The sequence below is a fragment of the Rattus norvegicus genome, chromosome 3 (genome assembly GCF_036323735.1).
Source record: "Rattus norvegicus strain BN/NHsdMcwi chromosome 3, GRCr8, whole genome shotgun sequence".
Taxonomy (NCBI): domain Eukaryota; kingdom Metazoa; phylum Chordata; class Mammalia; order Rodentia; family Muridae; genus Rattus; species Rattus norvegicus.
This window is the reverse complement of record NC_086021.1, coordinates 177,724,125-177,748,894: the sequence shown is the minus strand read 5'-3', so window position 1 is coordinate 177,748,894 and position 24,770 is coordinate 177,724,125. Positions and strand designations below refer to the sequence as shown.

At 52.0% G+C, this 24,770-nt stretch overlaps 1 protein-coding gene and 1 long non-coding RNA gene across 8 annotated transcripts in view; one reads left to right on the top strand and one right to left on the bottom strand.

The window, feature by feature from the left end:
• Nucleotides 1-929: 929 nt before the first annotated feature.
• Nucleotides 930-5,668, bottom strand: LOC102554478 (uncharacterized). Its single transcript, XR_352858.4, has 2 exons — nucleotides 5,515-5,668; nucleotides 930-1,405 (listed from the first exon to the last, which is right to left on the bottom strand). It is a non-coding gene; the product is annotated as an uncharacterized LOC102554478 (long non-coding RNA).
• The window catches only part of Nfatc2 (nuclear factor of activated T-cells 2), a 132,305-nt gene continuing 108,936 nt past the window's right edge, over nucleotides 1,402-24,770 (top strand). For 3 of the 7 annotated variants that reach the window (XM_039105143.2, XM_039105142.2, XM_017591803.3), the window contains exon 1: nucleotides 1,402-1,783. Coding sequence is in view for 5 of the 7 variants with exons in the window: in XM_039105142.2 (XP_038961070.1) it covers nucleotides 1,714-1,783 (70 nt within the window). In the remaining 2 variants the exon portion in view is untranslated. Of the gene's footprint in view, nucleotides 1,784-15,793; nucleotides 16,135-24,770 lie in introns of those variants that run through there. The other 4 variants (XM_017591799.3, XM_006235653.3, NM_001107805.1 and 1 more) reach the window with 3 other exon arrangements.

Genomic DNA, 24,770 nt, shown 5'->3' with positions numbered 1-24,770 from the left:
GTGATGGGTATGGAGGCTTCAGGAGTGAGAGCTCCTCAACGGCTCTGCTGAGCATGAACCCATGCACTGTCTGCATATTAGTGCTGGCCCTTCCTGCCTCCAAAAGCCATCCCGATAATGGGTGCTTACAGAGTAGCTGTAAAGAATTTGGTGGCTCTGAGACTTGGTTTACTTGGAACTTCCTTGCAAGTATTTTTTTTTTAGGGGGCACGTAGTAGGTAGACAGGCATGGCTGTTCTTTGGGATTGGAACACGGTTTCTTAAGCTATACTGCCAAGGTCCACCTGGATGCAGGCAGACTTCAGAGAGTCCCCTATGGGGGAGTGAGGTGGGGCTTTCTCAGGCAGGGTTCTAATTGGTCTTGGTGGTCACTCTGGGAGCTGTAGGGGGTTGGAGGAGCCACTGTGACCAATGCATGAAAAACAAAGTGGTCCCATGGGCGGAGTCTGCTCCCCCAATCCGTATCTCTTGAAGTTCACGTCTCTTGTGGGAGGGGGTGATGACTCACTAGCCTTGGGTGCTCCGGAGTTCTTTATCAGAGCCCACAACAGTATTTCAAATGTGCCTATCAAGGCTGGCTTTATCTCTGAACCCAGAAATTCCCATGGAACACGCAGGTGGAAAAGCAAAATGGGCTGAAACCCAGCCCAGTCGTCTTGTGGGCTGCAGCTCAGCCCGCTCCTTCCAACCGTGACCCAGGTGGGAGCCACGTGTGCCACCCCACATCTCATCCTGAGGCTGCAGAGGTCCCGACATCCCTCTCCTCTATTTTCCTGTTTATGCGCAGCATGCGTAAACACACGCGTTGCCTGGTTTCGGCGACTCTTTTTCGGCCTTATTGCTGGACCCTCCGAGTAATACTGGAAACCTTGGATTTTCTAAATGAATCTAAAAATAAACTCTTTGAGGGGAAAAAAAATCTTGGACAGTTGGCACAGGCGCTGTTATTTATTTCTTTTTCCTTCGTCTTGCTCCTCTTCATCCCTGAACACTCAAGAATCTGGGCAGTCAGAGGCACTGAGGGCCTAAGGAGACACCCCTGGGTCCTGGACAACCCAGGGGGTGCTGGCTGAAATCCTGGGGAGCTTTCTCCAAGGGGCACCCGCTCACAAAGTGGGGTGTCAGGAGGCTGGATTCAGGCAAGGCTGCAGCGGGGAGGCGGTGGCTGTCTGCGAGTTTGCACACAGCTCCTGCAGGGCCTGGCGGGCCGCGCCCCCACCCCTGCGCGCCTCCCTCTCCCTGACTTTTTCTCTGCCCCGAACAATCAGGGACTTGTGCTTGGCGGCCAAAGGAGCCACGGAGCTGGCTGGCTGCGGAGGAGGCGACGTCATGGATTCCTGAGTGTGAAGTTTTCAGGAAAGCCCTTAGTTTTGGAGATGGACGGGATCCAGAGGTTTCCATGGCGCTGAGTAAACAGGAGGAAACAGTGAGGGAATCCCGTTATTTTACTGCATTGAAAGCCTATAAACACGGAGCGCGGGGAAGGAAGTCGCGTTGCCGCTGGAGTAAGCGACCGCGGAGCGCCGGGAGCCCGGGGAGTCTGAGCCTGAGCCCGGAGCACGGCAGCGGGAGCACGGAGAGCCGGAGCAGGAGCACAGGAGCGGGAGCACGGGGAGCCAGAGCCCCGGAGCGGAGCCTGGGCGCTGCAGCCTCTGCGCCACTCCGCCAGATCGCAGCACACGGTCCCCAGCCCTCTGAGTCCGGCGCCTCCAGATGCAGCGCTCCGCATTGCGCAGGCCGGGCCCCCGCCAGCCACTCCGCACCATGGGGTCTGCGGACCGAGGTAACCGCGCCGCCATTGGCATCCCTGCCTGCATCCCTGCCCGCATCCCTTCCCGCATCCTCGCATCGCATCCTCGCTCTGCTGCCTACCCCTACCCCTCCGGGAGGCACCCCACGCTGTCCCCGCTCGCAGGTAGAAGCATAGATGCGGCGAAACAGGGGCGCACGCGCACATCCTGGCCGTCGCTGGTGGTGATTCTAGGAAGTGTCTCCAGACAGGTTTCCCTGTGTGTGTGTGTGTGTGTGTGTGTGTGTGTGTGTGTGTGTGTGTGTGTGTGGCGGGACACCAGGAGGGGGTCTCGGTGCTAACCGCTGGCTTCTCTTGCTGCTCTCGGCTTTGACAGCAGAGGCCACCGTCCTTGTCATCATCATTATTTATTATTTAGCTTTTTCTTTTCTTTCCCTTTTTTTTTTAAACACAGGCTTGACATTTTGCTATTTAAAATACAGAAAGACTTCACTTTCTAGTAGCTACATCAACAGATGCTCTGGGCCATTCAAGCAATTTAAGCCATTTTCTTCCCCCTTTTGGGGATGTGTCTGAGGGCTGTTCCAGTTCCCCCACCACAATTTACAGCACCATGAGCTTGCTCTGCCAAAGGGATCACAGACGCCCCACCGTCCCCGTTTCTGCTCCATCTTCTTCCCTTTAGATGTAACCTTGAAGCCGTTCAGTTTGGTTCTTACGGGAGGGAGTTAATAAGTGGGACTATGATATGAAATCTAGCCCATCTGGTTGGGATTCTGAGGGGTTTGGGCTGGGGAGTCAGAAATCAGGTCTTTAAAGTGGAAGCTGTTGGATGGTTTCTGGGAGGCCAGCCTGTGTGGAGGGAAAGGGGCACCGCCAAATGGGAAGGGCTGAAGGGTTAAGCGGAATACATCCGTGTAGGAGGAGTTAGCCTCGTGTCATAAAATCTGACTTGAATGTAGGTTTTGTGCTCTGCATGGTGTACTGAAGTCCTGGGGGGCGCGGTGGGGAGGAGGCTAATGACAGTTTTGGCAAGTAAGCTGGGGGTGGGGGGCTCTTGCTGAGAGCCGGATCCAAGCCCCATCCCGGTTCGGTAAAAGGTGCGTTTAGCCACCTCTAACTTCAGCTTAGTTTTAGTAGGGCGGGACTTTTGAAAGCCAGATCCTGCCAGCGCTTGGGATCTTTTTTCTGGTACCAGTCTATCCTGTCCTCTGCCTAAATGGCATTGGTGCAGTGACATAATGTCAAGAGAAAAAAGCGCTAATATTATGTCAGGTGTCAGAGTGATGCTCCCAGGCAGGCCATGACTATGTCAAGGTCTTGGAGTGGATTTTACTGCAGAACAATTCAAAGCTAAGACACAGACGCTCTGATGGGGGGGGGGGGGGACACAGACAGACAGATGCTCTGACCCGAGGGGGAGGGTGGACAGGACTACAGCACAGACAGACAAATGCCAGATTTTAGCTCCATAAGGGAGGAAGAGAGGGGACACACGGAGAACTCAGAAGAGAAACCTGGCTTCTGTTTTGTGCTTTCCTGCAGCTACTGTAGCTCTCTTCTCTGGGCTGGGAATGTTGCTTCTTTGCTAAGGTCTGGAAGGACACATGTCCCTTGTCCCCCACCCCACAACCCCTCCCCGGTCTGTGTTCAAGTGCACAGGAATGGTACCCATGTGTACACCACTGTGCTTGTATAGGCAGGATGCACGACATCAGACTGATCCTTGCAAAACATGACACAGCACTAAACCACACAGAAAACAGCTCCAGGCCTTGCAGACAGCTGGCTTGAGATAGGCCAATCGCTGTTCCCCTGCCTAGAGGTCCCCAGAGAAAACAACGAAGGCACCGTTAAGCTCAAGTGCCTGTTGGATGAGACCCTTAGAGTCCCAGGGAGCATGGTGACAGGCAGTCCCAGAGCACAGGATGGAAATATTTGCATGGTAAGGAGAATGGGTAAACTTGCCGGTGCAGAGTTGGTCTGAAGCCCCACGGGAGCTTGAAGATGTGCAAGGGGAGTGGTCAGTGTTATCTGAGAGGTCCCTGGTTCCTGGACTTCTGCCCCGGTTGGGGTTTCTGTTTGGCCACATCACGGCTGTGGGGTATCAGGAAATTAAGTCCACCTCTCTGTGTCTTAATTTCCTCATCTGTAGAATGGAATCACTAAGAAGGCTTTTTATCAGGAGGGGTTGTGGGAGCCAACAAACACCAGCCATAATTTTTCTCATCACGGATGCTCTGTGAATGCCGGCTGCAATTTCTATTACATCAAAGATAGAAACTAATAAGTGATATTGTACAGAAACTGGACCTCAGCTGAAATTCTTCCAACACATGTTCTTTAGATCATACCCTGCCCCCTTCTTTAGAAACAGGGCCTCACGTAGCCCAGGCTAGCCTCACATTTATTTTTGTGACCTTGAACTTCTGACCTTTTGCTTCCACCTCCAGATATGAGCTACCATACCCGGGATATGGGGTGCTAGAGACTGAACTCAGGCAATCTCTTCACCGACTGAACCACACCCACAGTCCCCTAGACCTCTTAAGGTCTTTTAGAAACTTACTGGAGCTTTGAAATGACACAGATTGGGTTAAGATGTGATGACTTCAGAAGCCCCAATGTCCTCATTTGCAAAACATGAACAATGACAGTAGAGTCTTCATAGGGCTGTCGTGCGCGTCACACAAAACCATGCATATACAAGACTTAGCTCTGTTTAACATGCGGTGAGCGCATACCCAGCGTTGGTATCTGATGGGTGAGGACAGAGAGACCAGCTTTGCCAGAAGTCACATACACAAGGGGAAGTGCAGGGCTTGGCCCTGGGTGAGCCACCACTGTCCCTGTTAACTTTGTGTTGACTCAGAGCTGTCTGGGGCTGTCTGCCTTAGACTTACAACGTCTTTTCCTTTTCTCCGAGCCTGTATTTGATGTGTGCTGTCCTCTCCTCCCTGGAGGAGCACAGAGAGGCACAGAGAACCGGCCAAAGATTACCCAGTAAGAAAGTGGCAGAGTCAACTTGAACCACAGGCTCGGCTGTCTTGGCAGACACCATCCTGACTTCTGAATGCCATCGACCTACACATAACGTAGGCTTTGGCTCTGGACTCTTTCTCCAACCCAAAGATGTTCTCTGACACATCTTGGAAGGGAAGGAGATAATGGAAAAGGCATTATCAATGTTGTCTGAGCTGGGAAACTGAGGCAGACAGAGAGGGTGCCTCACCTAGCCTTGCCTCTCAGGACAATAAAAGACATTTTCACTGCCAATAGAGGAAGGTGTCCAGCAAAGAGGCTCAGAACAGGGGACTGCCAGGAGCCCTCCATGACTGGTTCCCAGACAGCCCAATCTATTTTCCCACAACTCAATGCTATAGAAGGAAGCTCTCCAGAGCAGACTCGAAATTTCTGAAGCGATTTTCTTATCATGCGTGGAAGCCCCTGAAAGGCAGGGCCAGGCCTCTTACTCTGTGAGTCTCCCGGGACCCCAGGAGCAATTTATGATACCCCAGAAAATCAACAGCCCAAGTGCTGGTCACAAGGTGCAACCCACATCTGCTGCTTAAGAGCTGTGTGACCTCCTATGCGAGAAACCCCACTTTCCTGTGCCTCGGTTTTGAGCTGAGCAGTATTTGGAACTGCTGCCATGGGCTGGAGAGATGGCTCAGTGTGTGAAGAGCTTACTGTAGAAGCATGGAAATCTGAGCTCGGATTCCTAGCACTGGCTCACATAAGAAGGCTGGGAAAGAGGCGCATACCTGTAAGCCCAGGGTAGAAGAGGGTGGAGCCAGGTGGGTCCTTCCCAGCCGATCTACCGGAAACCGGAAACCAGAAACCGGATACCGGAAACTATAAGCTCCAAGTTCACTGAGAGACCCTGTCTCAAAAAGATAGGGTGGAGAGTGACTGAAGAAGAAGATACCTTATAGCCCCCTTACACACACACACACACACACACACACACACACACACACACACACACACACACACACACACACCCTAGAGCAGCTGACCCGTCCGTTTTCTGTTAACCATGCTGGATATGGCGCCAGTGGGCAAGAGTTTGCTCTGTGCTCTGGGACAAGTGCATTGCCTGCACATGTATGTATACATTTGCATGCACTTGTACATATGAATGCACGTGTGCGTGTGTATGCGTGCACACATTATAGTTGGTTAGACTGGCTCCTTGTGGCTACTGTAGCTGTCGTCACACAGTGCTGTTTAGACAGGAAGAAGCCCCTGTATACTGCGCTAAAGAGCAGAAGTCTGGAATCGGGGGCGGACAGGCCACGCTCTCTGAAGGCTCAGTGTGGACCTTAGTGGTCTCTTCTGGCTTCTGTGGCTGGTGGCTGCATCCCTGCACTCTGTCTTACTGTGCCTTAGTGAAATGGTGCTCGCCCTTCCAAGGGCCCCAGCCCCGGGAACTCGGGCTCCTTAGCTTTTGAATGGTCCCATCTTCACCTGTTCACATCTGCAAAGAACTCTTCTTGATGAGTCCTGACCCCTAGGCATCTGAAGTGAAGACTTGCGCATTTGTTTTTGGTGAGAGAGCAGAGAAAGTTATTGCCAGTAGTAGGTTCTTCATTCAGCCAGGACACCTCCTCTTCCCCAGGGATGTGGGCTTTTGTTCAGCCCTGAATGGTGCATGCTCTGCCTACAAATATGCAGAGAAGGACATGCCCAGCAGGAGGAACAGTGCCCACAAAGGCTACCCCCCGGGGAGGCTGTGTGCCAGGGTCATCTGTGGCCAGGCTGAAGCCCAGCAAAAGGGCAGAGGGGAAGACAATGGAAGCTAAAATCACAGATGTGCGTGTGCCGGGACAGGTCCTGAAGGACCTAGTGAGGGGTCTGAAGTTCACCATCAGAGCCACAGGGAAAAATTCAGCGGCAGGGTGTGTGGCTTCCTTAATCTCAAAGGCCAGCACGGGCTGAAAGGAGAGGCCGGGAGCCGGGTCAGAGTGGTTGCTGGGGAAGCCATTGATAAGTTCAGGCAGGGGGCAGAAGCCAATGTGGATGGAGGAGAGAGATGGTGAGGAGGAGTGCTTCCCTGCCTATGAGCTGGTTGCTCCATGGCTCTCCAACTGTGGACTCCAAGACACTGTGGGCTTCCGTATGGATGCTTTCTGTTTTGGCTACCAAGGTCCCGAACATCTGTGTGAGCCCCAGCTTCCTGATGTGGGAAATGGTATGATGGTTATCATAAGACCCAGGGTGTTCCTGGGTCTAATCGAGCCCCTGTCTGAAGCCCTCAGACTAGGTCTGTCTGCTGGGCGCTTGTGCTTGCTGTCATTTTTGCATTATTTGTGTGTGTGTGAGTGTGTGTGTGTGTATATGTGTGTGTGTGGTATATGTGTGGTGTGTATGGTGTGAGTATGTGTGGTATATATGGTGTGAGTGTGTATGTGTGTGTGTATGCGTGTGTGTGTGTGTGTGTGTGTGTGTGTGATGTGGCAGAGAGACGAACAGATGGGGTGCAGAAGGCTGAGATGTTTGTATTTCCAGGTCACACAGGGACTGCAGAGAATCTGAAAAAGGCCCACAGCCATGAGAGGACTTCACATGGCAAATAGGCAGTACAGAGGTGAAGTCTGTTGGCTGCATAGGGGGACACAACTCGTAGAGGGCTTAGCTAGCTTTCGAGAGAAAGCTGTTCTCAGGATTGATCACCCAGTCACCAGGGACACAAGGACACACCTCTAATTCCAGCATTCTGGAGGTGGAGGCAAGAAGACCAGGAGTTCAAGGCTATCCTTGACTACATAGCAAGTTCAAGGCCAGCCTGGGCTACATAAAACCCTGTCTCAAAAAAAAAAAAAAGAATAAAATAAAATAAAGTACATTGAAAATTCAGGTGGGGAGCAGAGAGGATGGAGAGGATGCTCACAGTGTGCCTTGTTTTGGGGGGAAACAGTGGTGCCCCGAGATTGACAGTGGTGCCCTGAGATTGACAGTGGTGCCCCGAGATTGACAGTGGTGCCCCGAGATTGACAGTGGTGCCCTGAGATTGACAGTGGTGCCCCGACATTGACGTCCCTGGCTCAGCACCTGCCCCATCACCCCCTGACTTCACAGATTGTTGGATGTGGTGGCACGAGCCTGTGATCCCTGTACGGGGGAGCTGAGGCAGGAGGATTGTGAGTTCCAGGTTAGTCTGGAGCCACAAAACAAGACCCTGTCTCACAAATCCAGTGACTGGGATGCAGCTCAGTGGTACAGGCCTGGTGTGTGTGAGGCCTGGGCTGAAGCCCTAACACCGAGGAAAGGAAAACCACTTGGCTCCAGTGACTAGGAGATAGTTCCTGAGAGTGGAATTGCCTGATTGTGGAGCAAGTCGTTCCCAGGGCCAGACACAGAGCACAGCGAGAAACCCAGTCACCACGATGAGCCACAGTTAATGTGGCATTTTAAAAGCGAAAACAAATGCCCAAATCCTGCAATAATCTGCCCAAATGACAATGACTTCGAGGAGAGGCAGCGCGGTTAATCTTTGTATTCCCATTTCCCAGAGTCCAGTTCGTCTCCAAACGGACCTCTCACTCCTCTCTGACTCCCAGGAGTTTGTCATGCAGGCCTTTGTTTCGTATATATCTCGGTTTCGATAAACAAGGCATAAAACATAGTTTAAGGGTGGTGAGACAGCTCTCCAGGTTAAGAGTGCTTGCTGCCAAGCCTCAGGGCCCGAGTTTGATTCCTGGAACCTGCATGGTAGATGGAAAGAGCTGACTCTGCAGAACTGTCCTCTGACCTCCACATGGGCACCACGGTGTGTGTGCACACACTAAGTACTAGTAAAAGAAAATAGTTGAAGTACTAGGGGTTTGTCATCTCTCGCATTTTGATTTGTTGAGGGTGGCAGTCTAGGAATGTATCTTTAGATGAAACGCATTATGTAGACCCGGCTGGCATCAAACTTGGAATCCTCCTGCCTAGCTTCTGGAGTGCTGGGATTATGGGCGTGCATCATTCTGCCTGGTGATTCTGATCCCTTTCCTCCACCTGTGAGCCAAATGTCAGTAAGTCGAGCTATTAGCAGGTAGAGCAGTGTGAATCCCAGCGTGCGCTGAAGCTGAGGAGTGATTGCTTCGAGGATCCAGAGGAGAGGGCTCCTACTTTTCTGATTGGATTTACGGTGCTTAGCTTCTGCCCTGTGCAGTCAGTGGTCACGGAGGCCATCGGCAGGATGTGAAGTTTGTGGCCAGGATTTATGACTTATTCCTTAGACACTGCAGTCAGGACCAGACAGCGCACAGACGGAAACCTCACAGCGTCCTGCTCCAAGGTTAGTGGGAGTTTAACAGCTGCGCATTGAGCCATGTTCAAGGTCCTCCCAAGTGTGGGATGCTGGTGGCTGTGTCTGTCACACTCCAGAAGGATGAGGCTGACTGCTCTTCCGGTTGGCAGTGAGGGAAACTGAGGCACAGGAAAGGCCAGCATTCTATACTCTGGGAAGAGATGTAATGGGACCCAGGGCTTTGAGTCAGGTGGGTCTTCTTTAGCCTTCGGTACTGGCCCTGGTGAGACATTTGTGTTTGTACCTGTGGGAGCCACTGGCCTTCTGGAAGGTCAGTTTGGAAACATGTGTGTGTGTGTGTGTGTGTGTGTGTGTGCATGTGTGCGTGTGTGCATTTGTGTATGTGTGTGTATATGTGTGTATGTGTGTGTGCGTGTGTGCATTTGTGTATGTGTGTATATGTTTGTATGTGTTTGTATGCGTGTGTGTGTGTGTGTGTGTGTGTGTGTGTGTGTATCCCTGGCTCCTTACTTATTGTATTTTATTGTTATTTTTATCGGTTACTTTTCTCAGGGACCCTCTGATGAGCCTAGCAGGCTATTTCCCTGTCCATGGGACAGGTTCTCCCTTCTTTTATAAACACTACATGCAGTGTGTCTCTGGAGCTATCAGATCAGATGAAATGTTTGTAGAAACCGTAACAGGTCACACACCTATGCTTGGGGCATGGCACAAACTTGCAAAGTGACATTTATTGTCACAGCCTCCAGTCTACCAGTCCTGTGCCATCACACCAGCCAACCAGGGAGTGGCCTTTCTCATAGTTTGTCCCTCATCTGTCCCCCAGGGGGAAGCATTGGGTCCTTTATCTCTTGGGGACACAGAAGACCTGAGGACATAGGCAAAGACCCAGGAAGCCAGTGAATCAAGGCTCTCAGTGGCTTGGGAGGTAAATCAGTCCACAGAATGCTTGCCCCCTGGCATTGAGATCAACTCCCAAACCCATATTAGAAAAAAAGAAAAGATATTCTGGGCATAGTGCTGTGTGCTTGCTTGCAATCCCAGCAGTAGGGAGGCGTGGGTAGGCAGATCCCTAGCACTCAGTGGTCCACCAGCCCAGCATTACTTGGTAAGCTCCGGGCCAGTGAGAGACAGACCCTGTCTCAAAACAAACCAAAAAGGAGGACCGTGTCAGAGGAAATAGTTGAGGCTGTCCACCGGCCCCCACACGCAAGCACACAGGCGAACATCCCCACACCTAAACCTTGAGTTCCATATAAGCAGTGAAAAATTTGAACATAATGATCTCCCCCCGCAATATGAAGGACCTATGTTAAAGAAGGATTAACTGTGGAAGGTTCAAACTTACCTAGTCATCTTATGTTTCTGTTCACTACAGTTGGCTACCTGATATACTCAAATGAAGATGTTCCGTTGCCCCTGCCCTCCGAGTTTAAGAATGGGGACAAAGGGATAAAATAAATGCTCACACAAATGTTCTGCAGGGTCAGGGCTAGGTGAGGCAGGGAGCTCGAGAAGGGACAGAGAGTACCTAGGGTGTCATTCCTTCTGGGGACAGGCAGAGAGAGTCTCTCTGGGGAGGTGATGTCTCAGCTAAGACATAGCCAAAGAAAGGCAGCATCAGAGGGGACTTCTGGGTCATCCTGGGCATTTTCCAGATCAAATTCACTGGCAGAAATCGCAGGAGAGGGAGAGGGTGGCTAGGCATGACACTGAAGACAGCTGGGGTAGCTGATGTAGAACTTGGCTTTTCTACTGCATTCTAAGCGCGACAGGAAGCCACTGGAGGGTTGCCGCATGCACGCATGCATGTATATATAAACATTTAAAGTATTTTAATTACATGTGTGTGTCTGTGCATAGGTTTGTGGGTACCTGCCAGAAGAGGCCATTAGGTCCCTGGAGCTGGAGTTACAGACGGTTGTAAGCTGTACAAGATGGGTGCTGGGAACCAAGCTCAGGTGCTTGGCGAGAGCAGCGAGCACTCTTAACTGTCGAGCCATACCCCCCCTCCAGCCCCAACTATGTGTGTTTAAGATTTATTTTTATGTGTATGAGTGTTTTGCCTGAACGTATGTATGTGCCCCGTGTGCATGCAGTGTGCAGAGTGGCCACCAGAGGGCACTAGATCCTCTGGAACTGAAACCAGAGGCGGTTGGGAGCAGCCACTTAGGTGCTGAAAACCTAACTCAGGTCCTTGACAACAGCAACAGGGCTCCTACTCACAGAGCCCTCCCTGCAGGGGCCAGACGTATATTTTAGAAGGACCTTTCCTGTTGCTTTATGCTCAGGCACACACAGAAGCAGATCCAGACAGGAAGCTGCTGTGCTGATGCCGGAGGGAGGAGAGGGGGCCTAGGGTGATGAGCAGGAAGAAGAATCATGGAGTGGCCGAGAGGTGGTGAGGTTTGGGATACATATGAGAAAGAGCCGCCCTCAGTTTTTTTGTTTTTTGTTTTGTTTTTTTGTTTTTTTTTTTCGGAGCTGGGGACCGAACCCAGGGCCTTGCGCTTGCTAGGCAAGTGCTCTACCGCTGAGCTAAATCCCCAACCCCACCGCCCTCAGTTTTTTGAGTTTGGACATGGGATGAGGAGAGAAAGCAGGACCACTCTGAGTTTTGGTGGACGAGTGGGAGATCATTACAGGGGGATCTGTAAAGCAACACAGCACCAGGTATTGGTTTCTGAGACCTTCATTTTGAGATCTCTCGTAGATATCAAGGTGGGCCACCTGAGCCTGCGTATCCTGGAGAGACCAGAGGCAGAGCTGGGCACAGTGGATTGCTCTATGGCTGTCACCCGGCCCTGCAGTCTTCTTTCTGTTCCCCCAATGTTTCATACTCTCCTGCCTCGGGGCCTTTGCGTATACTTAATAATCTGTGGCTCACTTCTATTCAACCCAGTGGTCCCAGTTTTAGGGACCTGAAAGCTTCTCCAAGTTCCCTTACACCCAAGTTCCCTCCTATGATGGTGGCCATACCTTCTTTCCTTCTGCCATATTGTCGGTTTGTAATGGGAGCCAGTATTGGCAGGATCGAGCTGGATTCCTGCATCCTGGCTCAGTCAGCACCAAGTTTGCCGCTAGCTTCAAACCCAGTGACTTCCTTGGCTTCCCACTGTGCTTTTGCTGGGGAGGCTGGGGACATGAAAAAGTTCTTGACAGGGATATCAGCTGCAGAGCAAGAGCAGAGCCAGGGACGCTCCGTCAAGGCCTCTGTCCCACCCCACCTGCTGCCTCCCCACCTGTAAAGGCCGTGTCTTCTGCCCTGAGTCGAAGAGCTTGGTTATTTATTCTGGAATTAAAAGTATGCATTTCCCCTGCCCAAGGCTCTAGCCTTCCAGGTAGGCCTGAGGAAAGAAAGCCTCCTTGCCCCATAGCCCCAACAAGAACATTGCTCTGGGTCAGGGCCTGGCCTGAGCCCTCCCCGTAATGACTCTGCTTTGGTGTAGAGGTCTGAGGAGGTACCTGCTTTTCTGGAGGACGACCCAGTTAGCGTCCCACATGGCGAGTGTGGTCTGGCTGTTCCCGTTGCTGGCACATGGGGAGCACTCTGCCAGTGGAGAAGCCATCTTCCCTTCATTAGCTTGGCTTGCTCTTGGGCACAGTGAGATCAGATTGGAGGGCAGTCCTAGCGGTTGGGCGTGCAGCCTCATAGAGGTTTAGTTTAGGTTTGGCTTGAGAGAGGAGGATAGTTAAAGGGAAACTCATACATACAGAGTCATGACATCTATTCATCCCTCTCTCCCTCCACCCATCCAGCTGGCCATCCATTTACCTATCCATATACCAATCCACCTATCCACTCATCCATCCATCAGTCCCTCCATCCATCCAACCATCCAACCATCCATCCCCCACCCCCTACCCATCCACCCACCCACCCATCCACCCACCCACCCATCCACCCACCCACCCATCCACCCATCCACCCATCCACCCATGCACCCATCTACCCATCCACCCATCCACCCACCCACCCATCCACCCACCCACCCATCCACTCACCTACCCATCCACCCATCCACCCATCCACCCACCCACCCATCCACCCATCCACCCATCCACCCATCCACCCATCCACCCACCCATCCACCCATCCACCCATCCACCCACCCATCCACCCATGCACCCATCTACCCATCCACCCATCCACCCATCCACTCATCCACTCACCTACCCATCCACTCATCCACCCATCCATCCATCCACCCCCCCATCCACCCACCCATTCATCCACCCCCATCTGCCCCCACCCCCACACCCCCACCCATCCAGCTATCCAACCATTCACCCACTCAGCCACCCATCTATCTATCTATCTATCTATCTATCTATCTATCTATCTATCTATCTATCTATCTATTAACTTATCTAAACAACCACCCATCTATTCATTCACCCACCCATCCATCTGTCCATCTGTTCATCCAATCATGACTCTACTCAACTATCTCTCCCAGCTTCATTCATGTATATACCCACCATATATAAAGCTATGTAAAAGGTGGCCATGGACCCCACCTTTGTAGATCTCATAGGTCTTTGGAGACAAAATTCTCTGATTGGCCAGTTCTGGGTCTTTCTTTCTCCTCCTTGACAGGTACGATGGGACAATTGTGTTGCACTTCTACCAAGATTATCTTAAGAGTGGCTCCCTGGGGGCTGGGGTGTAGTGGAGTGGAGGAATATTTGCCTCACATTCATGAGGCCCTGGGTTCAGTTGAGCAGCCTAGGGGAGCAGTTAACAGCATAAAGGAAGACAGGTCCTGGGCAGGCACAGGCAGTCGATGCCAACTTGACCAGAAGCATTTAGTCATAGTGGGGTAGAGCAGCCGTTCTCAACCCACGGGTCATGATCCCTTTGAGTATGTCGAGAGACCCTTTTCGCAGGGGCGACCTAAGGTGCTTGCTTCTGTTATGACTCATAACAGCGGCAACATTTCAGTATGCAGTAGTAACCAAAATAAATTCACGGTTGGGAGGTCACCGTAGCATGAGGAGCTGTATTAAAGTGTTGGCTACAGCGTTAGGGAGGTTGAGGACCAGCGGCAGGAACGAGGGTTAGCAAAGGATGGGTGGGGGTGGCTGAGGACTGGAGAGCTCCCTCATCCCTGCTACAGTGGTTCTCTTGTGTTTCCTTGGCCAAATTTCAGAGTCTGACCACGGGCCCCTGTCGTAAGGACCTGGGAAGAAGATACATTTCCTTCTAGAGATCAAGGTCTTGGCTGGAGACCCCACCCCTAAGACACTTGGATGGCCCCACCACAACGCCCCTTTATGCCCTGACAACTAGAAGGTGCTCTGTAAGCCTGGAACTTGGAACTGTGCAGAGCTAAGCCCCTGCAGTGGTGGCTTCTCATCTGGAAGCGTGAAAGCGTCTGTTTGCTTGCTTGCTTTTGTAAGTGCATTTGCTGAAAGCCCTGAGCCCAGATTTAACTGGTGCCTGGTGAAGCTTCGGAAACCGGATGTTTTAACCGGTCTCCACTGGATTGTGGTGTGTTGAGGAGTTAGGGAAGATGCTCGCAGCTGTGCCTCTGCATGTGTGTCCTGTGACAAGGGCAGCGGGGATAGCCTGCATCTCAGCACCTGCGGCAGTTACTCAGCAAACAGTTCTGAAAAGAATGGTGAGAGTTGTTTGGTTTTGGTGGCAAGGGTTTCTCTCCCTCTGCAGCCCAGGCTGACCTCAAACTTGAAGCAATCCTATTGTCTCAGGTGCTGGGATTCTCAGCATGCCTAACCACACCCAGCTCAATGGCAGGTAGCTTGAGGCAGACATCCACCCGTGGAGAAGTGGTTCCCCCGAAGAATGCTTGCCCTCTGCCCTCCTTTCTTATGATCCGCCATGCAGGAGTGTAGTCATTCTCATCAAGTCTGCGTTGAGACCAGGACTCGAGGGCCCCACCCAACCAGACTTCTGATCTTCGGTTTCCTTAAGTCTTTTACCTCCTCTCTTGAGGTTACAGTTGCAGCCGGGGCCTGGCCTTTAAACGCTGTTCTGGTGACTGTAGTCAGGCAGGGGTATCGGGTATCGGGGACCACTGCTCAGCAAGGCTTTGCTACCTTGTTTCTTGCTCTGGAGAGGTTGTAAGCTGGAAGGCTTGTTGGAGGATGACCCTGGCTTCTTCAGCAGTCATCCCAAACCTCTGCCCTGAGGGCTTGGTCAAAATTCCATATTCCTGGGTTCGAATCCAGCCTTATGAAACCAAGAGCCACGGGGAGGAGCCTGGTAATCTACATCTTACATCAGCCGGATGTACAGGTTACCTGTCAGCCCTGCCTCCCACACACCAGACCACTTCCTGTTCTCACTACCAGGACAGGGTCCCCAGATCGTCATCAATCAAACTCTTCGTGTGTCACTTCCCCCTGGCGCCAAAGCCTTTGCAGCCTTTGCTGAGTCTTCTGGTTGTCAAAAGGGATGATGGTCTTTATCCCTAATCTAACAGGGTCACAGTGGCTCCTCTATGCTGGGTGGCACACGGTGGTAGGTGGCTCAGGCCTGGTCAATTGAGGTCGGAGCCTGCAAATCAGAGCCAGACATTTTGGCGTGAGCCGTAACTGTGGGCATGCCCAAGAAGACAGGGTGCCTCTCCCCAGCAAAGGAAAGGAATCAGGAAAGGCTCAGCGAGTGGTCCTAAGGTAGAGCTTGCGGGTAGCAGCTTCTGGCGGGACCCTGGGTCAGACAGTAGCAGGTGAAACAGAAGTTGCCTGGGCCTGTCGCTCAAGCCAGACCGGGCTGTGCCCCTCCCCGTCCGGGCGGCGCCCCGCCCCACCAGCCACCGCCGTCCCCGCCCCCGCCCCCTCCGGGCTGCAACAGGTGCTTTGAGCAGGAAGCTCGCTCCGCCACCCGCTCCCCGGACGCATCCAGGACCCAGTGTGCCGTGAGCCATCCTCGGCCCCGGCTTGCTCCACAGACACGGTGACCCCTGCTCTGCGCCAGCCTCCTCCGGGCACCGCAACCCTACACGGCCCGCAGCCGGAACGCCCCGAGCCATGGACGCCCCGGAGCCGCAGTCCGACCCCGACGGCGGGGACGGCCCCGGCCACGAGCCCGGGGGCAGTTCCCAAGACGAGCTGGACTTTTCCATCCTCTTCGATTATGACTATCTGAACCCTATCGAAGGTCGGTGGAGGTTCCCCAAGCCTGGTCCTAGAGCCCTGGCGGGGACAGGGCCTAGGCACCCGATGCAGGGCTTCCTCCTGGAGGCTGCAGCAGGGGTTGCCCCTGCCCTGGTGACAGGGAGGGAGCTGAAGTGGCCGCATCATCCTGAGGGAGAGCTTTCCAGTTCCTCCTGAGGGTCGCTGTCAGTTTAGCAAAGAATGGCTAGCTCCCCAGGATAGCCCAGAGGCAGTAGAAGAGATGTTTTTGCTTTCTGAGAGTGGAGTCGGTAGAGGGGCGTGTGCCCAAGGATGTCAGAGAGGCTGCAGTTGAGCCTGACAATCTTACTCCTGAGGCTGTGAGACAGTGACTCTGTGGCATCCTGGGAGCCGGTTGTTGGGGACTTTGTGTTGAAACTAAGGAAGAGGCTGTGTCTCATGCTTAAGGGTGGTTTGCCTTTGGTGCCAGGAGACCGGCCCATTTCCTCTCCGAGGTTACCAGTCACCGCAGGTGGACCAGGTTATTAAGTGATCTTTCACCAGCCCCCCTCACCCATGTTCTACTGGATGGGGCACCTGGGAGAGGAGGCCCGGCTATTTCTGGGCCTTCATTTGTCCCCTGTTGCTGGGGACTGGGCAACGCCCCTGTCACTCTAGTATTTAACAGCATCTGTCAGAAGCAGCAGGCTTTATGACCAGCTTCACATTTTCTGGTTAGAAAACTTGTTGTCTGGGAGCAGACAAGAAAACCTAACCAGGCTTCCTGATGTTGACAGCCCAGCCCTTGCTTATGGCAGGCTCAGGGGGAAGCCTCTGGCAGCTTCCAGATGCCTCAGTGGCTGCAGGCTTGCTGGCATCTGGTGCCTGGTACCTATGTAGGAAGGGCTGTGGTGCTGGCTGGGGAGTTGCAGAGTCCTGGTGGCATTAACCCTTTCTCCCAGCAGGGTCCTCATGGACAACCTTTGGGGAGGGACTTGCTTTTGGTGTTCTGGCTAGAGGTGCTAGTAGTCGTGGAAGAGTCAGTGTTCATGTTTTAGAGTTCCATTCTAGGGACAGGCTTCCCTTGAAAAGACACAGTTAGGAATCTGTGAGCGGTTCACACACACCAGTAGGCTCTGTGTTCATTAAGATTAAAGTCATATCTGGCAGGGAATTCACACTCCCTTCTCAGTTTCACAGTCTCTCTCTCTCTCTCTCTCTCTCTCTCTCTCTCTCTCTCTCTCTCTCTCTCTCTCTCTCTCTCTCTCTGGGTGAGGGTGGAGGGTGAGGATTTCCGGGGAAATAGTTTCCAAGCCAAATCTGGTGGGAGGTGCTTTTTTATAGTTTTTCTTGGCAAGCAGAGCTCAGTGGCCAGCAGCAGATGGGTAGGTAGCTTAATGACCACGGGAAAGCCTGGTAGCCCGTGTTGTTGTTGTTTTAATAATATACTTTATTGGGGGGGTTCCCGTTTCCCACTTATAAACACTGTGATGGCAACACAGAATTTCCATATATCCAGCACCCCTTCCCCCTTGCCACGGGCATGGTACGTCAGCATGGTGTATCTATTTGGTACTGATACTTTGTCACTGAGGGAAGTCCACGTGTGTTTAACAGCCTTGAAGCACTGTGTAAGAAATAGGTGCTATCGATACATTGTACACGGCCTCTTGAATTTATTTCTATGACAGGGTATCCTGTAGCTCAGGCTGGCCTGAAACTAGACAGCTTCCTGCCACAGTATCCTCAGTGCTGAGGTCACAGGCCTGGGGCACCCTTTTTTTTTTTTTTTTTTTTTGTTCTTTTTTTCGGAGCTGGGGACCGAACCCAGGGCCTTGCGCTTCCTAGGCAAGCGCTCTACCACTGAGCTAAATCCCCAACCCCAGGGCACCCTGTTTTATTTTTATGTTTTTATGATGTTCTCCTCATGGTTAGATTAGGGCTAGAGATGTTTGGGAGATCACAGCAGTGTGGGGCCATTCTCTCCTCCTCATACTGTCAGCCTGATTCATTGCTGTCGACCTGACCTTCCCCTCAGGGGAAGTGAATTTCTTCTCTCCAGAGACTCCTTTCCAAATTGTGTTCTTAGGAAAGTCACCAGGTGAGACCCTTGCTTGGTGCGGCCAATGACGCTCGGGTGCCGCCAATGCCGCTCTGGGAATCTGTTGGGAAAGTGTGGGTGGTGGTAAGCAGCACAAAGGAACTTCAGAGCCCTAGGAGGCAGATGGGAATTACTTCAGCTGTGGGATCCCTCTGGAGGTCACCCCCTCTTTATTTCTTCATGGTAGGACTCCCCAAGAGCTGAGCAGACCTTTATCTTGGTTCTAGGCCTTGGTCTAGGATGATAGCATCCTGGTGGTGAACCTTAAGTTCGCTGGCCATGAGTCTGGCAGAATCCACAGCAGGAAAAGGGTCCACAGTGAGACAGATGCTGTATGAAAACTTGTAAAGGCATGGAGAGAAGTTTGGGGAGGCCTGATCAGCAGCAATTCCTATACCTCTCATGCCCACAGGCAGGTTCTGCATTTGACTCCCAGTTTGCAGAGGAGAACTTAAAGGCATACACTTTTTCACTGAGAGAGAGAGAGAGAGAGAGAGAGAGAGAGAGAGAAAGAGAGAGAGAGAGAGAGCCTATTTAGTAGCCTTAAAGTGGAGTAAGTTTCTGGAAAGGGCAGAGCTGGCAGAGCTGAAGTCAGAGCCTAGGCTCTGAACTACCATGGGAGGCCTCTTGCTCCTCCACTGGATGGGAGCCACTTGGTCCATGGGGCTATGGCAAGCGAGGAACAGAAGACAGGGGTAATGGGCTAGGGCAAGTCATTTGACATCCTGGGACCCTGACTTGCTTATTTGTAAGCGGTTGAAGTGATAGTTCTGCCGGATAGTGTAACCACTGAACTCAACCCCAGTGGGTTTTGTCTCTAGCATTTCTTTTTTTTTTTCTTTTTCTTTTCTTTTTTTCAGAGCTGGTTCTTTTTTTTGAACCCAGGGCCTTGCGCTTACTAGGCAAGCGCTCTACCACTGAGCTAAATCCCCAACCCTGTCTCTAGCATTTCTTAAACCCTTGCTTTTGTGGTCAGCATAAGCCATTCCCCAGGCAGTCACCCAGCCGACCTCCTACTCACCTACCATGTTAGCTCCTGAGGGTACCAGGGAGAAAAGAGCAAGCTCTGCCCACGCTGTCACCGTCCCTTCTCAGGCCTCTCTTGACTTGTCTTCTCTGAGTGCGCCGGCTGGTATCTCCAGTAGATGGCATGAAAATGGAGATGGTAGCCATCTTTGCCTTTTTTTGGATAATATTTTATTTTTAGCCGTGTGCTTGTGTATGTAACTGTGTGTGGGTACGGGCACCATGAGCATGGTCAGAAGAGGGCATTGGAACCTCTGGAACTAGAAGGTTCCGTTGGTTGAGAGTCACCCAGTGTAGATGCTGGGCACTGAACTCTGGTCCTCTGTAAGAACAACCTTGCTTTTGACCTTGGCAGGAGGCCCTTGAATGCTGGTGTAGGATCTAGATGGTATGTTATACACTGAAGGTGTCCGTTCCTGTTTCCTGGGAGTTTTACTAGGAACAGAACTTGGTTGGCAGAAAAGTGTCTTTTGAGTGTCTATGATTAAAATATAATCGTATTCTTAGACCTGTTGCGCATTGGTTGATACAATAAGAGGTCATCTGAGCATAAGTATATAAGTATATACTGTAAGGAAACTCATCATTCCCAGTATAAACCCTACTTGGCCACTGTGTACATTTTCTTGTGGCGGTAATACAGGTTTGATCGTACCCTAAGGCCCTTTCCAGCAATATTCCTGAGTGATGCTTATCTGTGATGTTCTCATGTGTGCAGTGGCCTTAGGTTTCTATGCTGAGGAACCCATGGGGGTCAATTCTCTCCTTCCATCACGTGGGTGCCGGGCACTGAACTCAGGCGGTCAGGTTTGGTGGCAAGCCCCTTGACCCGCAGAGCCACCCCACCAGCTCTATTTATTCTGTCTCTACAGGAGTCAGTGTGGGTAATTGTATCTAAGAAATGACCCCGTTTCCACATTCATTTGCCTGGAGATGTTTCAAGAGCAACTCTCACTTCCCTGCTAGTGGGTGAGATGTCCAAGTTTATCCTGAGTAGAAAGGAGAGTTAGGGCACTAGGGTCCTGGTGGCTGCTGATCCAATCCAGCAGGGGACATGTGCTGGTGGCTCCTTTCCTTAAAGTTCTTTTAGGCACGCTTGGGGTTCAGTGGACTCTTCCTCCTTCCAACTTGGAATTCTCTGGTCACCTCCAGAAGTATCATACCATCTGGATGCTGTGTTGGGGACAGATGTGTGGCAGTACTCACTACCGGTTTGCCTCAGTGGGTCTCTCTGAGGTCAAATTCCCTCTGAGCATTGCTCCATGCTTTTCAGAGTCTGTTTCTGTGGTCTTTACACTGCTGGGTTACGCTGTTCAAAAAGCTGATGAAAATCACAGAGACCACACGTGTTTCTCTCTCTCTCTCTCTCTCTCTCTCTCACACACACACACACACACACACACACACACACACGCATATACTGGCTCCACAAACACACGTATGTCACATGCACAAACCATCCACCTGTGGCCCCCAGGGCAGGACCTCTCCCAACTCCCACTGCCTTGGGCTTTTCCCACTATTTCTTGAGGGGGTCGTGGACCAGTCCCTGGTGTCACCTGCACTTCAGCTTGAGAATACCTGCTCTCAACCCCTTGGCAGGCACAATGAAAACCGCATCCTTCCAGCAAACACGTGGCATGCTGGTTTGGTGCCAGGCCCAGTGGGCGTGGAGATGAATGGGACCTGTTGCCTGCTTTTGCCTGGTTACCCTGGAACCAGCATGGGACACAGCCCGGTAAACAAATGGGGACAAGTGAGGTGCTGTGATAAAGTAAGTGGCTTTTTTTGGTGCTACTAAAAATAGGCCTGTATACTAAGTAAGCTGGCTTGCTGGATACGCGTGACAGTCAGAGATGCTGGCCTTTGTGTTGAGTTAAGGACAGGCCTTAATGAACCTGCTTTGGACGAACGTGGTCTTTAGGTGCCCCAAGAGAGGTGAGAAGATCCCTGACCAGAGAGGAAGTAGGGCTGGAGTTGTCCTGTGCGCCCCCCCCCCCCGTCATTCTAAATTAAAAAGCTCACTGTCCCTTATTGCTAAGTTCCCATGGGGAACAGAGGCACACAGACCCTTAAAGCAGCAGCATTGGCTTCAGAGCTCTCTAGCCCAGAAGGCGATGAGCTAAGGGCAAGAAGAGCAGTCTCCTGTGTCTGGAGCAGTGGGTCCTTGGGATCGGAGGCTCTGTGTGCATTCAGCCTGACAGCACACAGCCAAGTGTCCCCAGAGCATCCCATAGCTGCAGCCTCCAATAGGTATCCAATAGGCCCATGAGTGACGGTTCCTGTTTGTGACCTGGTGGGATGAGAGGGTATACAGGCCTGAACTCTCGAGCCTGAACTCACCAGCAAAATAGGATTGGAAAAAGTACAGGATGTAAGGGGGATTCAGTGCCTCTCCTCTTCCTACTTTTCATCGCTTCTTTCTCTCTCCTTTTCTTCTACCTCCCCCCCCCACCCCCCCTTTCTCCTCCGCACTCCTCCCTCCCCTCCCCCTCTCCCATTTCCCCCTCCCTTCCTCTTCTCCCTCCCCTTCCTTTTCCCCTCTCCTTCTCCCCCTCCTCCCTCTTACCTTCCCCTCCCCCTCCACTCTCTCCCCCTCTTCCTCTCTCATCTCATATAGTCAGCCCAGCTTGACCTCAAACTTTCTCTGTAGCCAAGGATGACTTTGAACTCCTGATGCTTCTATTTTCCCCTCCCAAGTGCTGGGACGACAGGCCACTACACCCAGTTTATGAAGCACTAGGGATGGAAGCCCCAGGATTTGTGCAAGCCATGCCAGCACTCTGTGGAGAGCAGCCACACCTCCCAGCCTCTGTTCTTGCTTCTTTCTCTGTCACGTGTGCTTCTTGGGGGGCACCCGAGCCCTTCTTCCCTCTGACCGTGCAAGTCAGAACACCATCTATAAACCCCAAAAGCCCTGGCTTGACTCGTTGTCTATCTGGGACTCTCGACTGAGCAGAAATGCCAGGCCTGCAGCGAACCGATCAGTGCTGCCCGGTCGGATGATGCAAAGATGCTATAAGGTCTCCTGGGCTGCTGGAGGCCACATGACTTTGGTTCTTGGCTCGCGTTTCTTATCTGTGCTGTGGCTGGTGAGGACAATGGCCCCATTAGGGCCCAAGTGAGGGGTCGGTGAGGTGTGGAATTCCTGCCCCAGCGACCTGAGCTTTGTAACTATGGATGGTGATGGCTGGGCCCTGAGAAATTGGGCTGTCCTAAGCGTGCTGACTCCTGAGGGAAAAGAGCCCCTTCCTTAGGCTGTGATGTGCCTTTAACCAGAAGAGCAGGTGAGCCACGAGGGGGGTAGTGTCTTTCGGCTGTCATGACCACAGGGTGCCTGAGCAAGTCAGCAAACACAGGGGCCTGTTTGGTTCTGACTCAAAGACCCCTGCTGGCTCTGCTCAGCCCAGGACCCCTGTGGGCTGCAAATGCTTCTGTGGTTGCTCCCCATTCTGTGTCTGGGAAGTTCAGGAGGCTGCTCTTTGTTCCCAGGTGTTGAGCCAGGAAGGAACAGCCTTGAGAAGTCAGCTCCATGATGGGTGCCCTGTGGCTTCCCCCAAGGGACTTCCTCCCTCCCTAGTACAGGCTCCCAGAGAAGCACGGGGAGTGTGACCAGCTCACTTCCCTAGCTGCTGCACCCTTTGAGTTGGAGTTTTGCTAACAGTCTCCAAACAGAGTGAGGGCATCCGGCTTGCCTGGAGACTGCGCTGTGCTGGGATGGTTCAGGCTGTGTGGTACTCCACTTGAAGTAGAGGGGAACTGCCTTTGACTTTCCCTCTGCCCTTTTGTTACTAAATTTCCCCCAAAATGCAAAAGTAAGGGGCCATGGTAGAAGGGGTCTTCTTATCCATGTCTCCCATCCCATGGCTTCTCCCTCAGCGACTTTAACTATAATTCATAGTGTTGTACAGTTAATAGATCAGAGGGTGTTAAAGATACGGACATCTGCAGAGCATTGGTGGTGCATGCTTTTAATCTCAGCCCTCGGGAGGCAGAGGCAAGTGGATCTCTGTGAGTTCGAGGCCAGCTTGGTCTATAGAGTAAGTTCTAGGACAGCCAGGGCTGCACAGAGAAACTCTGTCTTGAAAAACCAAAACCAAAACTGAAACCTCCCAGCCAAACAAAAAAAAAACCCAAAGATACTTGAGAAAAATCAATATGGCTGCTCTTGGGGAATTGGACTCTGGGGCCCCCAGTGTCCAAACTCTTGAATAGAGAGTACAGAGTCCACTCCCCCTGGCGTTAGTAATGATTTAAAAACAAATGTCTTCAGAGCCAGGGAGATAGATGGTGCAGTGGGGAAAGGCCGGCTCTGAGCTAACCTGACAACCTGAGCTCCATCCCCAGGACCCACGTGACAAAAGGAAAGAAGTGACGGCCCCATGTTATCCTCTGACCGACACACGCATATCAGAGCTCACACTGGTAATACATGGAAATTTAAAAACTAAAAAAGGTATGAGCACAACAGCTCAGTTCATAAAAGTGCGTGCTGCCAAGAGGGACAACCTGAACTGATCCCAGAAATCTACAAGGTAGAAGGAGAAAACTGATTCCTGCACGTTGGCCTTTGACCTGCCATGTGTGGTCTGTCAGACACACACACACACACACACACACACACACACACACACACACACGCACGCACGCACGCACGCGCACACGTATAATAATAACGAAAACCTTTCATTTTAAAGGAGGTGCTTTCAAATGAGCAAAAATGATGTTTCCAGTGCTCAGCAGGGTTTTTCTGTTTGTTTGTTTTGAAACATGGCCCTACCTAGCTGGCTCCAAACTTGTTGAGGATTACCTTGAACTTCTGATCCTCTTGCCTTGATCTCCCAAGTATTGGGGTTATGGGAATGCCCCTCTAGAACCAGTGTTCTTGTTTGCTTTTCTGTTGCTGTGATAAAACACTGACCAAAACCAACCCGGGGGAAGAATGGACTTGCGTGTCCGGAACATAGTTCGTTACTGAGGGAAAACAGGGCAGAGCTCCAGCACGAGTCGGAGGCAGGAGTGGAAATAGGCCACAGAGGACAGAAACCTCACTCTGGCTTGCTCAGCTACCTTCCCTATACAGCCCGGGCCCGCAGGCCTAGAGGTGGCCCCGCCCACATCAATTAGCAATCAAGAAAATGCCCAGAAGAAGATGTGTTCACAGACCAAGCTGATGCAGGCAGCTTTTCCAGAGGTTTCTCTTCCCAGGTGTGTCAAATTCACAGCTAAGATCATCCACCACACACAGCTTATGAAAAGCTGCTGGTGGAGCCTCGGGCCTCTGCATGGTAGGCCACGCGGCAGAAACTGAGCCACACCCCCAACCCGCGGATGATGCCTCCCTGATATTTCTGATGCACAGCTGGTTGGATCTGTGGATGGGAAAGGCAAGGACACAAGCAGCCAGTGAAAGTCATTGCTAAACCTGAAGTAGTTTGGGTCAGCTATCCAGTGTTCGCCTCACTACTTGTCTCCCAGGGGTTTTTGATGTTAATTTTTTTTAAAGATTTATTTATTTCTTTTATGTGTATGAGTACACTATATCCATCTTCAGA